This window comes from Rhyacophila brunnea, unplaced genomic scaffold (genome assembly GCF_057557595.1).
Source record: "Rhyacophila brunnea isolate RB1 unplaced genomic scaffold, BYU_Rbru_1.0 scaffold_19, whole genome shotgun sequence".
Classification (NCBI taxonomy): domain Eukaryota; kingdom Metazoa; phylum Arthropoda; class Insecta; order Trichoptera; family Rhyacophilidae; genus Rhyacophila; species Rhyacophila brunnea.
The window spans coordinates 23,714,778-23,733,200 of NW_028232848.1; the positions used below are offsets into that span (position 1 = coordinate 23,714,778).

Consider the following 18,423-nt stretch of genomic DNA (forward strand, 5'->3'; position numbering starts at 1 on the left):
TTACATAATAAAGAAGACTAACTATATAAGTAGGTACATATAGGTATACAATATTTGTGTCAAAGTCTTAAGAATTATGATAAATAATTACATATTACTATTCACAATAGTCACGTCTAACGGTTTAATTTCATGACGAATTTTGTAAAATTAAAAAGCGTGTAATATACTAATATAATATGACTTCATTGCGATTTTGAAGGGGAAGCATTAGCCATTCCTATTTTTATTTTGATAACCAGCTGACCTCATTATATCACTTGATTTTCATTGCATCACTCACTTGCAGCACTCTGACGAATAAGTGAGAGAAAGAGATGTGAATCCCCACTCTTTAAACTGAGGCGTAGTTTCCTCTTACAATCGCACAGTAGGAGAGTAATTTGATGATAACTGCAACGAGTAACCATAATAAGACCAAACTTTATAATTTTCATGACGAATTGGAAGTTGAGTATTTCTTCGTCAGCAGACTGAGGAGTGGAAATGCAGCATTCATTCAATGCACTGAATAGTCAATTCAGGCTCAAGACATTGGCTGGCGGAGAAACAAGAGTTGGATATCCAAGCATTCCAAAACAAAGTCTGTTAAAGAAAACCAATGGTATACATAATACGAATGTTGAGGGATGCGAACAATTTAAGCCCTGTATAGTCAATGAGGGCGCGAAGACTCAAATAGGCCGGTCAAGTTGTTGGACGTAGGTAATGGATCTAGAGCTCTTCATAAAGGTTATGAAGGAACTCCTTTAGGTACCCGGTACCTAGGCCGCCCCCGGAGGAGATGGGCGGATGCAGAGAGGCTGCGTGTGACCTAGTGGAGAGAGAGAGAGAGAGAGGGGATAGAGATTCCTGGAGGATGGTTGTGCAGTTGGCCATGGACGAACTAAATGATGTGTATGACCAGTTTAAGAAAAAAAGTAAGTATTGACCTGTGTGTCCCTGATAATTATCTTGGAAAGCAAAAAAAATCAGTTATTTGTTCTCCTAAGGTGCAGAACTAACCTGCGATTTGTCATCCATTGGTTACTTCAAACAAAGGAATTACAAAGAATTTTGAATATACCATGGAAGTACGCAAGACGAAGCCCAACATTCGTAGCGCCATTTTACAGATATTAACTATATTACTACTAAATGTCAGTTTACTGTCAAACGTAATGCCAAGATCCCTTACAGATGATATTTTTTAAAACGTTGCCATGCATCGAATATTAGAAAAATAATACTCGTGTGGCTCTAGTACACGACAAATGATTAGGTACATGTATCAATGTTTAAGTCCAGTTTGTTACATACTATGTCCAATCTAATATATTATATATATCAAGTTGGAGCCGACGACAATAATTCAAGGTGACAACTTCCAAGAAGAGTTTCGAGTTATCAGCGAACAACAAAAACATATTATAATCTTTAATAACCAATGCTGTCATACATAAAAATCTTGAACGGTAATGGCCCCAAGTTGAAGCCCTGAGGGACACCAGAAAATGTTTTAAACGTCATTTAGCGTTTAAAGTGTGCTAAAAAGCAATCATAATATATGGGAACGGGTACACTAGAGTTACGCCCCTGAACCCAATATGTTATGCGCTATTCGAATGCTTAGCGATGTAGAATATCAAAATATGCACCGAGTCTCGTATGATGATTTCGAAGACAGGGTCATTATCCTTTGGACCTATTGCGATAATGCGAACGGCTATCAGCCGACACATCCTGCAATTTGATTTATCTCTCAGGATACAATCTTGAACTGTATGACGTAAGTAGTAAGTAACTCAACTCTGACTTAACTTAACCTTAAACTCAGGATTACTTTCGTTTCATCACTCTCTTGGAGAAATCGTGTACCTATATCATGATTAAACCATGGTGGTACAAACAACCGCTATCTTTAATGTTTCAATACCTTATACCAAAACGGTACTAATACCAACATGGTTTTGAAAAGGAGTTTTTTTTAAACCATTATAATGGAGTTCAACCACGTAAATGGCAGTTCAATAAAATTAATAAATCCTACTATAATACACTTTTTTGGATGATTTATTAGTATTTATAGGTCAAGTAACTTTTTCATTATATTCACAGATACAGTGACGTCCCTAGACAAAATGCCGCCCCTGGGCAGCGCCAAAATGTCGCCCATTTTTTTATACAGTATTTTGTATTATCCGTGCACGGTGTCATTTCTCGTCACCGTGGACGTCGATGGGCAACAGAAGTAAACTAGACATCGCAAACTCGATAAAACGAGTCCTGTTAAACCTTTTATGTTAATTAATACATTTTGTTTCCAACCAGTGAGCGTATTTTTTTGTTAGAAAGATATTTTCGTTATTACTAAGTTTAGGTAGCTATTTCTACATGTATACGTATTCTCCTCGATTTGCCGCCCTTCGAGTAACTGCCGCCTCCGAGCGACGCTCAATCCCCACGGGACGTCACTGCACAGATATTTTCGGATTTGACAAATATTAAAAGTTATGTATGATTTAATTGGATAATTTTAGATATTTTATAGAAAGACGAGTATTTTTGACTATTATCTATTATGGTTTGGTTTTTGCAATGTTTAATTGATTTTTAAAAACTTACAAACATCATCTGTAAATTATTGTAGTCTTAAAAAACGTAAAACAAATACATTTGTCTGCCAAAGTTTAGTGTGCACTATTTATGGCGGATCTTAACAGCCTACCTTCACCCTTCGTCACTGCTAGCCACTATGTTTAGTCGAGAGTTTAGTTCAGATAAAAAGATATTATTGAAATCAATTGTATCATTTGTTTTGCTGGGAGGCATATAGGTACCAACTCAATAACACAATGATCACAAAATAATTTATACTTATAAAATATTTTGCAAGGCCAGCAATAAAAAAATAGACGCACAATATGTATGAAAACAATTATTTACATTGTGATACTTTGCCAAAGCAACCAATGGATACAGTCTTATCTTAGATATAAGATAATATGAATAGTAATCACTTGCATTTATGGCAAATACGAACTGTATTGTCTTTATAGGTGAAAAAATATTTCGTTTTCATTCCTAAATTTATAATAGATTATCCAAAAGTAACGTCGGTACTAGGGGTTCCAATCCCGGGATCCCGAGCTATTTTTGATACCTATGAATCCCGGGATTTCGGGATTGATTTTTTTATCAATTTTTATGGAACATAAAATAAAAGCGAAAATATAACAGAAAAAATACTTTTAATAAAAAATAACTACATAAGAAATGAACTGAGTTTGAATGAAGTTTGATTTATACCCATGTGTAAGTTGCCGATTAATTTTATATTTTCACATAAATTATTAAAAATGAGAAAGATTGGCAAAAAACAATGCTTCGCACTTTTAACAAAGTAATTCCACCATGATCTCATACGTTTTACGGCAATTTCATATTTGGCTGACTAATTAGATTTATGAAGCGGAAAGGCCATAAGTACGCCATGATTTACTATCAGAAACAGCAATCTCGTATTAAATTCACATTATTATTTATATATGTATATATATATTTAATATTATTTAGTCCATTAAACTTATGTATTTCCAAGATTGAACGTAGATATACAATATTAATAATAAATGTCTTAAATATTATAAATTATACTAGATTTATTTTTGACCGATTTTATCAATGTTATGTGTAAATATAAAAATTTTATATTAACAATGGAAAAAAATGCCAATCCCGGGACCAGTCCCGGGATCCCGGGATCGTCAAATTGTAATCCCGAAATCCCGGGATCAGAATTTTGGCTCGAGATTGGATTACCTAGTCGGTACCTATTGTAGAACATAATAACTATTTAAAGAATAAAATGAGCTAACTTTTATCAATATTTATAGGCAAAATAATCTTCAATAACCTATAATAACAATCCCTTAATTAAGAAGGTAAAAATACTACTTAAGGACATACGGATCCTTATGATAATGATAATAAAAAGAATTTTCCGACTCGTTTTCTGCTGGGTAAGCTATCAATACAATCCTTGTCCACCCGAAGAGTGATTGCTCTTATAAATCATTTCTTTTTACTTCTTCGTGGGTTCATTTACAATCCGTATATACTGGCAAATAATAATTTCCATGTTCCCACCAATATCACTCGTAACTAGTGATTCCAATCCTGGGATCCCGAGCTATTTTCGATACCTATGAATCCCGGTATTGATAAACTTAATCCCAAAACTTTCGGGATTAATTTTTTTATCAATTTTTATGAAAAATAAAATAAAAACGAAAATATAACATATATTTTTTTTAATAACTAATAACTACATTAGAAATAAACTGAGTTTGAATGAAGTTTGATTTATACCCATGTGTAAGTTGCCGATTCATTTTATTTTTTCACATAAATTAATAAAAATGAGAAAGATTGAAAAAAAACAATGATTTGCACTTTTAACAAAGTAATTCCACCATGAGCTCATACGATTTACGGCAGTTTCATATTTGGCTGACTAATTAGATGTATGAAGCGGAAAGGCCATAAGTAGGTACACCATGAATGGGTTAGCGAGATTTAAAATAGTAAAGCAAATTACTATTTTAAATCTCGCTAACCCATTCATTAAGTCTTTACTATCAGAAACAGCAATCTCATATTAAATTCACATTATTATTTATATTACAATATTATTTACTCCATTAAACTTATGTATTTCCAAGATCGAACGTATACAATATTAACAATAAATGTCTTAAATAGTATAAATTATACTCGATTTATTTTTGACGGATTTTATCAATATTATTTGTAAATATAAATTTTTTATGTTAACAATGGAAAAAATGCCAGTCCATAGACCAGTCCCGGGATCTCGGGATTGTCAAATTGTGATCCCGAAATCCCGGGATCAGAATTTTGGCTCGGGATTGGATTCCCTACTCGTAACTCTACGGTCTTCATGATACCCCTCCGCAGGACAGATATGATGTGTCATGATGCTGTGTATCGTGCGATTAACTTATTTCATGGCACCATAAAGGTTGATTTATTTTTTATTAACTATATCATATTTAAATTTATTATTGTATTTATCATTTTACTTTAATATCTACATAAGCACATACTTTCTTGTTATATTGATTGTTATTTGTAAGTCATTTTTATAATTTATATTTATTATGTATTATGGCGCATTGGTCAATCGCTGTAATGCCATAATACTCTTTTCTAAATAAATAAATAAAATAGTTATTGAACAAACATAATTTGAAAACATCTCATGCATATTCCTTCTAGAAAAAATCACCCGACGAGACTTGAACCCACAAAACAGATTAATAAATAGAATTCTGATAGGCTATATTCTAATACACTACATTTTGACGCAGGGTTTCCTACGAAAATGAACTACGCATTATGGACATGCAATAGTGTGTGTTTCAAACTTCAACATACCAATATTAAATGAGCGTCAATGCATAAACCGAGAGCAGTTGTCAGTATTCAATGTATGGAGTATTCTTGCCACATGTTTAAGTTTAACCCGTATTCTTCCACACTCGATATCGGTTGCTTGCTTCTCCACATCCGTTAAGTATTTCAGTTCCCATTATTTCTGAGTTCCCGGATGCTTGAACCCGTATTTCTAGAAAAGATTTTTTCTAGTGGGGATATGCATGAGACGTTTTCAAATTAATATGTAGCTATGTTCAATGAATGTTACATTCGAAAATCTTGTGAATTATTCGACGGATAAAAGAAATAGATTATTAAATACATATTGACTGATGTGATCATTTGGTGGTTTGTTTAAACGAATTGTATAATACTCATTTGAGTGGCATCTCAGCTGAATAAATCTGTTGAATCGTTAGATTCAGCAAGTCATTTTGGCTGAGGCTAACATACCTAATGCCGTCTCTGTATTGGTTATTCTTAACAGGTCGAGACAGGAGAGATATTTATTTTTTGTATTAGAGACTACTCAAACTTTTTTGGTGTGCGGACCAGTATACATATATTTTAAGTGCTACCCAGGGATCGGCTTCATTTTGTAAATAATAAAAAAATATTTTGGTAGTAAATATAATTTAATATGAATACTACGACCGAGGGTACTTGATGGAATTTGAATGTACATTCTAATGGATTTAGGTTCGTCTACTTAAGTTCGTTCAACGTTCATTGTCAGTGTGAGTTTTTTGTGAGTGCACATAGCGCCTGAAGATGCCGAAAGATGAAACCCGGGTCGCAAAAAAAACGACTCAAATGTAATAGTACAAAACCTAATCCATTAGAATTGAAATATAACTTAATTTAATTAAAAGTATACAATACAATATGTACCTAGATACTTAGATGAACATAGTCAGTGGTGTCATTGAAAACAATGCCACACGTAATGGATAATGAATATCCACAGTATTACTACATTTTGTCGTAAACCCATGGTTGAAATTGTTGAGAGTTCAATCCATCTGTATATTGTCTGGTATTATAAAATAAGACCAAATTCTTGCTTGCATTGATTTGTTAAGATTATTCAAAATGGAAAAAAATATCTGCCTATTCTAATAGGATAGCTTAGCTATCCAGTTTATGCTTTGAAATAGTTCTGTCATTGGTTGTTTGTTCTGTTTTATAAAAATAGCATTCCGAAATTCATTCCTCGGCGGATAATTAATATTTTAAACTACGAGGGTGGGTCAATAAGTCCTTAGAAAAGCCGACAAGTGGCGCGACTAGTACTGTAAGCGGTTTGTTTTCATGCAGCGGCACTACCGATTCAGTATGCTGCGAAGTTTCAATCAGATTGGTCGGGTTGTTGTGTGTTTTTCGTACATTTAAAAAAAAAATTTGCTTGTGGAAAATGGAAAAATGGAAAATGGAGAAAATTGAGTTTAGAGCTGTTATTAAAAATTTTAATATAAAAGGGTTAACAGCAAAGGAAATAAAAAATGAGTTGGATTTAGTTCACGGCATATCTGCTCCTTCACTTGCAACTATTTATAACTGGTTAAATGAATTTAAACGTGGTCGTACATCAACAAAGGATGAACCACGCTCAGGACGTCCTGTAGAGGTGACTACACCAGAAATGATCAATGAAATCCACGATATGGTGTTAAGTGACCGAAGATTAAAGTTGAGTGAGATAATTGAGGTTACAGGGATCTCAAAAGGTAGCGTCATTTCTATTTTACATGACAAATTGGGCATGAAAAATATTTCTGCAAGATGGGTGCCGCGTTTGCTCACAGTCGACAATAAACGCAATAGGGTGGTGGCCTCTAAAGCCCTGTTGTCGCTCATGCAACGCAATCCGGATGAATTTTTTCGTCGCTTTGTGACTGTAGATGAAACATGGATACACCACTATACTCCCGAGACAAAAGAACAGTCAAAGCAGTGGATTGCGAAGACAAACCATGTCCAAAGAAGGCGAAAACCGTAAAATCAGCTGGTAAGGTTATGGCTACTGTATTTTGGGATGCACGTGAAATTATTTTCGTTGACTATTTGGAAAAAGGAAAAACAATAACAGGGGATTATTATGCATCTTTATTGGACCAGCTAAAAAACGAAATTGAAGAAAAATGGCCTCATTTAAACAGGAAAAAAATCCTCTTTCATCAGGACAATGCCCGTGTTCACACATGTTTACGATCAATGGCTAAAATTGAAGAATTGAAGTTCGAATTGGTCGACCACCCACCGTATTCGCCAGATTTAGCCCCCAGTGACTTTTTCCTTTTCCCAAACTTACAAAAATGGCTAAGTGGACAAGGTTTTTTTGCAAATGAAGAAGTCATCGATCGGACAAATGCTTATTTTGAGGACCTTCCGAAAACTTATTTTTCTGACGGTTTAAAAAAAATTGAGAAACGTCTAACCAAGTGTATTGAGCTCCAACGAGATTATGTTGAGAAATAAAAAAAAAATACAAAAATAAAAACTGTTTTAATGCTTTTTTCTAAGGAATTATTGACCCACCCTCGTATATAATATTTTCTTCGTTGACCACGGACCAGCATTTGAGTAGCACTGTACTAGAGGACACCTAGGATATTTAAAGTTTTTTTTTTAAATATATTATTTTATAATAATTTTACACTGTTATTCAATTATGTTTTATTTTAATCTTTTCATAATAATTGTTGTGTACCTATCCTATACTAATTTTTTATACCTATACTCATATAAATAAAATGCTAATAAATTGTATAGAAAATAAAAACAAACACAAACAAATATTTCATTGATACTTCTTCCACATCGACATGGTAATGCTGAAGTTTTTATAGTAAACTAGCTGAAGTACCCGGCTTCGCACAGGGTCGCTTCGTGGTTATATTTATCTTAGATATTTAAAAAATAATAAGAGGTAATTATTTTTTTAATATTAAAATATCTGTGTTATACAATATGGCAATATGAAAATAATTCTAATAGGAGTAAAGGTCAAACAAAAGACCACTAAATTAAAATCGAATCCAAAATATGCAAACGTTATTAATGTTATTAATATGTAGTAAAAAAAATCAAAATTACATGGATCAAACAAATAATAAACGTTGTATTTTATATAATACCTTAGAAATAATTAAGAAACTAATAATTTAGTGTGCGCACAACAACTGACAAAAGTTTCATCGCAATCGGATGAATATTATAGGAACGCATACGAAAAGAAGAAGAAGATGATTTTCTAATTCAGAAATCTTCGTGGGCATGGGCACGACAACTCACCAAATTTTCATTGCGAATAGAAGAAGATAAAATAGAAGAAAAAGGAGATAGTTATTCTAATTCAGAAACCTTTGCGGGTTTTGGCACAATTATTGACGAAAGTTTTATTGCAATCGGATGAATGGAATAGAAACGCATACGAATAGAAGAATATAAAATAAAAGAAGAAGATGGTTGTACTAATTCAAAAACCTTTGCGGGTGTTACCACAACAACTGACGAAGGTTTCATCGCAATCGGATGAATGGTATAGGAACCATACGAATAATGTATAAAGTATAAAGAATAATGTATAATGTATAGGAACCATAAGATATAATGAAGAAGATGAAGAAAATGGTTGTACTAATCCAGAAACCTTCCCAGGTGTTGGCACAACCACTAACGAAAGTTTAATCGCAATCGGATGAATGGCATAGGGACCATACAAATAAAAGAAGATATAATGAAGAAGAAGTAGAAGAAGATGGTTTTTCTAATTTAGAAACCTTTGTGGTTGTGTGTACAATAACTGACGAAAGTTTCATCGCAATCGGATGAATGGTATAGGAACCATACGAATAAAAAAAACAGAATGATGAAGAAGAAGAAGATGATGATTTTTCTAATTCAGAAACCTTTGCGGGCGTGCAGACAACCACTTACCAAAATTTCATCGCAATTGGATGAACGGTATAGGAACGCATACGGGACAGACAGAAAGACAGACAGACAAACATTAATTTTTATATATAAGATATAGCCTATACTCTTCACGGAAGTGCAAGCAATAAGTTAACAAAGTTTTATCGCAATCGAATAAACGGTATGGCAGTGCATTCAATACGAACAAACAAACAAACAAATATAAATTTTTATATATTAGATTGTACAAAAATAACAATTCAATTGAAATTCTTTTAATCAAAATAAAAAGTAAGATTTTATTTTGAGTTGCTACACATCTGTCGGAAAATTAAAGATTTTAAATACCTACTTATCATTGGCGGCTTAATCCGGAAAAAACTAGCAGGTCAATTTTGAATATATTATTTTAATTTGCCTTTTCGTTGTATACTGAAAAGACGTATTGCAAATTGACTTTTTATACATTATAGAATAAGTGCTAGAAATTGTTATAGGTAGGTACCTACTTACCCTTCAAAAAATGTCCGTTTTTCATAACGCCAACCCATCGTTAACCGAAATTGCACACAACGCGTTATAATTTTTTGTAAATTAGGTCCACTTTTCTTTCTTTGCTTTTTGAAAAATCATCAATCACACGATTATAAAAATTGTCTATTTTTCCCACATATCTTTTTTCAATACTGAGCATTGCAAGAGCGGTCAGTCTATCCTGGCCCTATTGCGTAGAAAGGTTTTTATTCTTTTGAGAGTGGAAAAACATCTTTCACTTTCAACTGTTGTCATTGGTATGACGCAAATAAATTGGAGAACTTTGATCGACTCGGAAAATGTTTCGTTGAAATTATTGCTGAGTAAAAAATGTAGAAGAGAAACTGCACTATTAGCGCCATGCAAATCATCTCGTTGATAAAATACAATGACCAATAATTCATTTTTTAACTTGATTATGTTTATTTCTTTTACCAAATTTACTTGACGTGTGGGAAAATTATTTTTAAAATCAGTGTAATTTTCTTTATTGAACAAATCGGATATAATGAGATGATCGTTGGATGCGAATCGTGCTTCCATTTCCATTATAATTGTATCACAGACTTCAATTGCTACTGCGTGCGTACTAACTGCTTCACAAAAATGTTATAAATCACTAAAAACCAAACGTTGTGTGTATATGCAATAACTGCACCAAAAACTCCTTACATATGATTAAAATAACCAAAGGCATTCGTCAAAACCTGTCAACGAATCCGAACCGCATACACAGTTGCGTCTTGAGACCAATTATCTAGTCAGTGTTATCATTCTGTTTCATTTAATTAGGTGAAAAAATCTTTTGTCTCACACTCGGGCATTGCCGATATTACAGTAATTCACGCACCGTTACAAGCTTCGATCTCGTATTTTGTGTTATATCGATCTCTGTCTTATGTATGAGAAACGAGAGAGAAAATTTTATAAAAATATTCAATTTGGGTCAATTTTCAGACTGCCGGCGAACACAATATTTTTGTTCGGGGAATTATCGCCCAAACAAAAAAAAGCCCAATAGACTGGGTCGACACAATATCGCGCGCCCTATAATTTCAAATCCACCGATTATTATTAATATTATTATATATGACATTGCACATATTATTAATATTATTATGTCGATTGTAAGGTATTTATTTTGGCAGGTCAATGACCGAATGACCTAAACAGGGAGCCGCCAGTGCTACTTATACATTTTTCCATCGTGTAGTAATTAATGTTTTTTATAGATATTCACAGATGTCACTTTGTCTATAAAAACAAAATCATGTTTTCTGTCAACTTTGTATGATAATAACATATTATAGTGAGAAATTAATATTTTGTTATTACGTTTAATTGATGTTATTTATTAATACATTTTTAATTCATCGAAATTTATATTATCAATATATAATCGGTAAAATGATTTGTTGTAAAATAAAAATACATGATAAATCGTTGGATGGAAGTAAAAATTTCTCTTAGTACAATATGTAGGAATAAGTATTAATACAATAAAAACCAAACTCTCCTATTATTTTCTTGTACCTTTCATTTATTGAGCTATATAATGATATTTTCCGGCAAATGAATAATTTGGTATGGTTTTGACTATAAATACATGTACATAGGTATGCACGTTTCGATTGAAAACGCATCCGTATAAAATGAGACGATTCCGTTTTTCCGCGATTGAAAAAGTTCTGTCTTTCAATTATTAATAACACAGTAAAGTACAATCCATATATACTGGCAAATATTAATTTTCATGCTCCCACCAATATCACTCGTAACACTACGGTCTTCATGATACCTTGTCGCAGAACAGATGTGATGTTTCATGATGCTGTGTATCGTGCGATTAACTTATTTGATGGCACCATTAAGGTTGATTTGTTTTTTATTAACTATATCATGTTTGTGGACATGTTAAATAGGTTAAATTTATAATTGTATTTATCATTTTACTCTAATATCTACATAAGCATATAGGTACCTACCGTCTTTTCTACTTTTTTGTTATACTGGTTATTATTTTGTAATTTTGTAATTAAGTATTTTTTATAATTTTGTATCAATTATGTATTATGGCGCATTGGCCAATCGCTGTAATGCCGTAATACTCTTTTCTAAATAAATAAATAAATAAATAAATTCTTTGGTCCAAAAATTATACAGCGGTACACTCTTTACTACGTATCTTGAAAATTTGTTGCGGAGATTATTATATTATGTAACTAGGGTAGCCGGATAACTAATTCATGTAAATAAATTCATTGTAAATCCTCCACGTGTTATTAAGGCGAAGTGCGGTGCTATGGTGATTTTACTAGGGATCTAGAGATGGAATACAAAGTATGCAATTTACTGACATTTTACTTTAAGTGTTTTAATTGATCAATATATATTTTTAAACATTAAAAATAAAAAGAAATATTGTTAAAACTGAAGGGTAAACTTACAATAAATAAAATTGTTATAAAATGTGCATTCATTGAACGCTACCCTCTATTACATATTATTATTTCATGATTATTTATAGCATTACATTGTAGTTAAATAAGTTCTTTAGAAAACAGTAAAGATTTGTTTACATTTGGCTACGGGAAGGATCACCCAGACAGAAAAACCACACACCAACCCGTCTGGACAGCGTGGTGTGTTATGTCCAAAACCTTCATATGAAAACAAAAACTTCTAGAACCCGGCCCTCATTCTCCGGAGGCCAACCTGATACTGATCACGGCAGCGATCAGCGAAGGAAGGCAGAGGGTGCTAAAAATCCCCGGAGACCCGGAAAAGGCTGCCAACAGATGACCATTGCTACATATAACGCAAGAACATTGTCCAGCGATGCCAAACTTGTAGAGTTTCAAGAAGAGCTCCGGAATATCCACTGGGATGTTGTCGGACTCAGCGAAGTAAGGCGTAAAGGTGAGAGTATTATTACTTTACAAAGCGGACATGTGCTGTACTCCAAAGGAACCGATGAAGGACGCACGAGCGGTGTTGGATTTGTTGTCAACAAAGCCTGGAGGGACCGCATAGTCGAGTTCAACTGCATTTCTGACAGGGTCGCAAGCGTGATACTTAAAATCAATGCTAGGTACCGCATTCAGATTTTGCAAGTATATGCTCCGACACAGAGCTATCCTGATGAAAAAGTGGAAGAGTTTTACGAGGAAATAACATCCTTGAAAAATAAAAGTAAATGCCACTTCAACATCATAATGGGAGATTTCAATGCACGTATTGGATCATACCAAAGAGATGACGTAGCGGTCGGACATTTCGGACATGGCTCAAGGGATGGTAGAGGGGACATGCTTGTGGAGTTTGCTGAAACCAACAATCTTCACATCATGAATTCCTTTTTTCAACATAAACCTACACGTAAATGGACGTGGAGAAGCCCGACAGGAAGGACCAGCGAAATCGATTACATCCTCACTGACAGAAAATATACATTTTTAAACTGTAAGGTGATCAATCAGTTTAACACCGGCAGTGATCACCGGATGGTGAGATGTAAGATAAGATTGAACGTCAAATCAGAAAGATCCAAACTGCAGAAGAAGTCAAATGCTCGCGTATACCTGCAGAACAATACTGAATTCCAAAATGAACTCAAAAATGCACTATCGGCTTTCTTAGATGAGAACGAAACCGTTTCCCTATCCAACGCGGAGGATATAACGAATATTATTCTACAATGTGCAGAAAAAACAGGCGTAAAAAGCTCAGAAGTTACACCTTCCACCAAGCTTTCGAAGGCAACATTGAATCTTATGGAGCAGAGAAGGAAAACCAAGAGCGATAGACAGGCGCAAAACGATATGGAGTTTTCATCACTTTGCAAAACCCTCCGAAGGAAGATTAGAGAAGACCTTCGTAAATTCAATGTAAACCTCATACAAGCAATTGTGAAAGCAGGCAGAAGTTTAAACAAAAACAAGCAATGCTTGTCGATAGGAAAACGTCAAATCACAGCACTAAAAGCAAAAGATGGTTCTATCGTCAAAAATTGGGAACACTTGTTAAGCCGAGTTGAAGAGTTCTACAGCGATCTCTACAGTGATGACACTGACAATACGACTATAGACTTAGATCTTCAGAGAAATGGAAATTCGGAAGACCATACTCCCGAAATTACATCCTGGGAAGTAACCCATGCTTTAAATTACATGAAAAGTGGGAAAGCCCCCGGGGAAGACGGTTTAACGATAGATATCCTCAAAAAAGCAGGAAAGGATGCAAATGAAGTACTTGCACAATTGTTCACAGCCTGCATATGCAAAGAGGATGTCCCAGAGGTATGGAAAAATGCCAGCATTGTCATTCTTCACAAAAAAGGTGACAGAGAAGACCTAGCAAATTATCGTCCAATAAGTCTACTCCCTATTCTCTACAAGACGTTCACAAAAATTCTCTCAAACCGTCTGCAAAATGTACTAGACGAGAACCAACCGAGAGAACAAGCCGGATTTAGAGGAGGATACAGCACTATGGACCATATCCAAGTCGTCAGAGAAATCATAGAGCGGTACCAGGAATACAAACTGCCACTATGCATGGGTTTTATAGACTATGAGAAGGCGTTTGATTCGATAAAGAAATGTTCAATACTCGACGCACTCAGAAAACAAGGAATCCCTGGACGCTATATAAATATTTTCAATAATATATACAGTAGCGCAACAGCATCTGTAAATCTCCATAAACCATCGCGCAGATTTCCTATCAGCAAAGGAGTCCGACAAGGTGATACAATCTCACCTAAACTATTTACAGCTACCCTTGAAGACTTATTCAGGCAACTTGACTGGAATGACAAAGGGATCCCCATAAATGGAGAATACCTGAGTCATCTGCGCTTTGCCGATGACATAGTAATTTTCTCGCAAGACTCAGAAGACCTCCAAAGCAGAATGCAGGAACTCGCTGAAGTAAGCAACAAAGTAGGTTTGAAAATAAATGTAACAAAGACGAAAGTCATGTTCAACTGCTTTGCAGGCCAAAAAGAGATCCTCATCAATGGCACTCAGCTCGAACAGGTGAAAAGCTACATCTATCTGGGACAACAAGTATCTATAGATGGATGTATATTTGATGAAATTGTTCGCAGAGTAAAGCTAGGCTGGAGTGCTTTTGGCCGCCTGAATAATGTCTTCAAAAGTGACCTTCCACTGTGCCTAAAGCGCAAAGTGTTCAACCAGTGTGTGCTTCCCGTGATGACATATGCGTGTGAAACATGGACCCTAAGTAAAAGAGAGATCCAGAAACTTAGAGTAGCACAACGTGGTATGGAGAGGTGCATGCTGGGCATAACGCGAAAGGACAAAAAGAGGAATGAGTGGATAAGGAAGCAGACAAGGGTTTGCGATGTAATAGAGTTTATTAAAAGCCTTAAATGGAGATGGGCTGGACACATAGCTCGAAGAAGAGACAATCGTTGGACAAATCTAGTCATCCAGTGGTATCCAAGAAGTACAAAACGTCCACAAGGTAGACCTAGAGGCCGCTGGATCGATGAAATGATAAAGTTCTGCGGAAGTACGTGGCAACGCAATGCACAGGACCGAGAGAAGTGGAAGCAACTTGAAGAGGCCTTCATCCAGCAGTGGATAGATTCAGGCTGATGATGAATATACATATTTTATATTTAGTTAAAACGTATCTATTTTTCTGATAATTTTATCAGTAAATTAAAATTGTATTAAATTAATTGCAAGCCACGTATTCCGTTGCTAAATACCCGTAGGGACTTTTTATTTTTCTGTGTAATGAATGAATGTAAAAAAAAATATGGCTTTACTCACTTGACGCAATTTTCTTCTGAGAGAATTTTGTTGAGGTCCTCCAAGGAGCCATCGTGACCATCGCTGTAGGATGAGTCACTCGCCTGATGATGCTCAGGAATCTGAAAAAAGCGAGATCGTTATTATAAAACGATTTTCGCTAGAAGTCTTAAAATTCAGAATACAATGGCCTGAAACTAATATTTTTACATTGTGAATTACACATTTTATAATAATATTATTAGGTAAGTATATCAATATATTTTACATGAGAAATATACTCGTAATTATAATATTATGCATGTTTTTAAATGAAATGAAAATAATGCTTATTTTCTATGTTGCCTCAACCCTAACTAGGTAACTAGCACGGGGTGGAAAGCGTATAACAAATAACAATAGTGTTAGGCCCGTTTCAGACGGCACACCGGTGTCGCGCTCATATAGGAGGCCATTGTATTCGAATAAAATGGTCTTTGTATTATGTTTATTAACGCCCCGAGCTAATGAGTCAAAGCGTGTCCGGTACACTTTTCCGTCGGCCGATGACTCATTAGCTCTGGGCGTTCATAAACATAATACAAAGGTCTCCTTATTATATACGAGCGCGACACCGGTGTCCCGTCTAAAACGGGGGTTATACGTTTGTCGCCACCCATTGCTACGAGCCGACATTGGCCGGTTATTTTTTTTTTTATAACATATTTTTGTCGTTATTCTTTCAACCATGTCCGATCCTAATAGGATCATATGGGCCTCCACAGAGTAGAGGTTTGTATTAACAGATTTTGTTTTTTACGAGAAATGGATGTCAGCCACTTGCTCAACCTATTAGGTCCATATCCTCATAGACAGAAAATGAAAAACGATATGTGTACTTGCCAGACCCAGGATTCGAACCTGGGACCCACGGCGTTATAGTCCAACGCTTAAGCCGCGCGGCCACCGTGGGTGTATACCCCCCTTAATTTGATTAACACTAATCAGTAATCACCATAAATATAAACGACATTAGACACATAGAGGTATATGAAATAGTTGCAGCGCTCGAACTGGAAAATTTTACGAACCGGAGTAGGTACTCGATAAATTTACGAAAATATTAACATAGTTATGGAATTTTATGTGTATTTTATAAAAGTAAGTGTGTTAGATTTTTGTAATATTATCGCATATCTAGCTCAGAGGGGCGAATATTTTATTCCACGAGACGGAGCGATAATTTTGGGGATTGTATGAACCGAAACGGCGCTCTGGAGCATTTCGAGCGCTGAATAGTTGGCAGATACTAGGTAACAACATCTGTAATTTCTGTAGTATGCTGGTTCGTGGAATTTTACATGTCGAGCACCACTAATTATCGTGCACTACGTAGATATGTACTATCATATACGCCATACTGTCAAAATGTGACAATAATAAAAATATAATAATATTAAGTATATCTTATCACCTGTTGGTTTATTGCATTTTACAATGTATTTTAATATGCGAACTAGATTAAAAACAATTGAAAAACACGAATAGACCCAGCTGACTCACGCCGATCGTCGTGAGCAATCATCAACCTCAAGTTCTGCGGAATTCTCAATATTTCGGAAAATTTGTTATTTTTTTGAAAATTCCAAGAAAAATATTGTGCATCCAAGGTAAAATTTAACCGGGACAGTTAGCAACTTGATTGGCAGTTGGTTGTGATTGGTTCGCAACATATTACACCGTGTTGCCTTCTTATAAGATATATACCTATAACATATTTCTCATACGCGGAAACCAGATCGCTATACTCAATCGGCCCAGCTGAATGTTGGTCAAACTTGAGTACCCCACAATTTCAACCGTAATGTGGGATTATTCCTGCAGGTGTGTGACTTAGTAATGTTAAATTGTCGCAAAGACATCATTTTGATACCAGTGCCAGCTACTAAAGCTCAACTGTTGTCTCAGTGGGGCGTTTAGGATGGTGGAGGCCCGATGCACTTTCTGATTTTCAGGTCCCCACGATAAACAATAAAATAAAAACCACAAATTCCAAATATTTTTTATTTGTACTTATAAAATTTAATTTAATTTTTTCTTGTTTAGTCTTAAGTTAGTATTACTTTTTCGTAAATAGAATATTAAAATACCAATACGAGCATTGCCATATTACATAGGTAGTTAATCATTTTATAAAAAATATTCTCTTCCTTTCTTCTGATTTGTATGTACGGAATAAATAAATAAATTAATAACTTTTCACTGTTGTCATAGACATTCAATGTCTAATAATTGTTATACAAAATCAACAACGTATCTAGTTGATATATATTTTATTTGACTAAATAAGGTAGAGACATTTAAGATTTTGGTATACCTCCATTCACAATTTATTATAATATGTTACAGGCCTCCTTTTAAATGTTATGACGAATTTATAGCGTCATTTGCGTTATATAAAACCCGCCACTGTGTTGTCTAATTTTTACAAAGTATTATGACGGGTATCCACTTCATGGCCCCCACGAAGGGGGGGCTGATAGGGCTCAAGCCTGGGGGCCCGGGCTCAGAAGGGGCCCGAGAGTCGACCAGATAAGTGAGATAAACACACATTACAAATTCTCACTAATAGTAAAAAAAGTCGCATGCGACACTATTTTTCTCCAATACTGTTATTTAAAATTATGTAGTTGTACAATACAATTTTTAATTGTGTATCGATACTCGACAACTCCATAATGCAAATGGATGTAAAAAACACTATAATACA

General features: G+C 34.7%; 1 protein-coding gene across 4 annotated transcripts in view; it reads right to left on the reverse strand.

The window, feature by feature from the left end:
- Positions 1-18,423, reverse strand: part of LOC147072854 (alpha-galactosidase MYORG) — a 120,054-nt gene that overhangs the window by 17,478 nt on the left and 84,153 nt on the right. For all 4 annotated transcript variants that reach the window (XM_085945917.1, XM_085945919.1, XM_085945922.1 and 1 more), the window contains one exon: positions 15,696-15,796. In XM_085945917.1, coding sequence (XP_085802043.1) covers positions 15,696-15,796 — 101 coding nt within the window. The remainder of the gene's footprint in view (positions 1-15,695; positions 15,797-18,423) is intronic.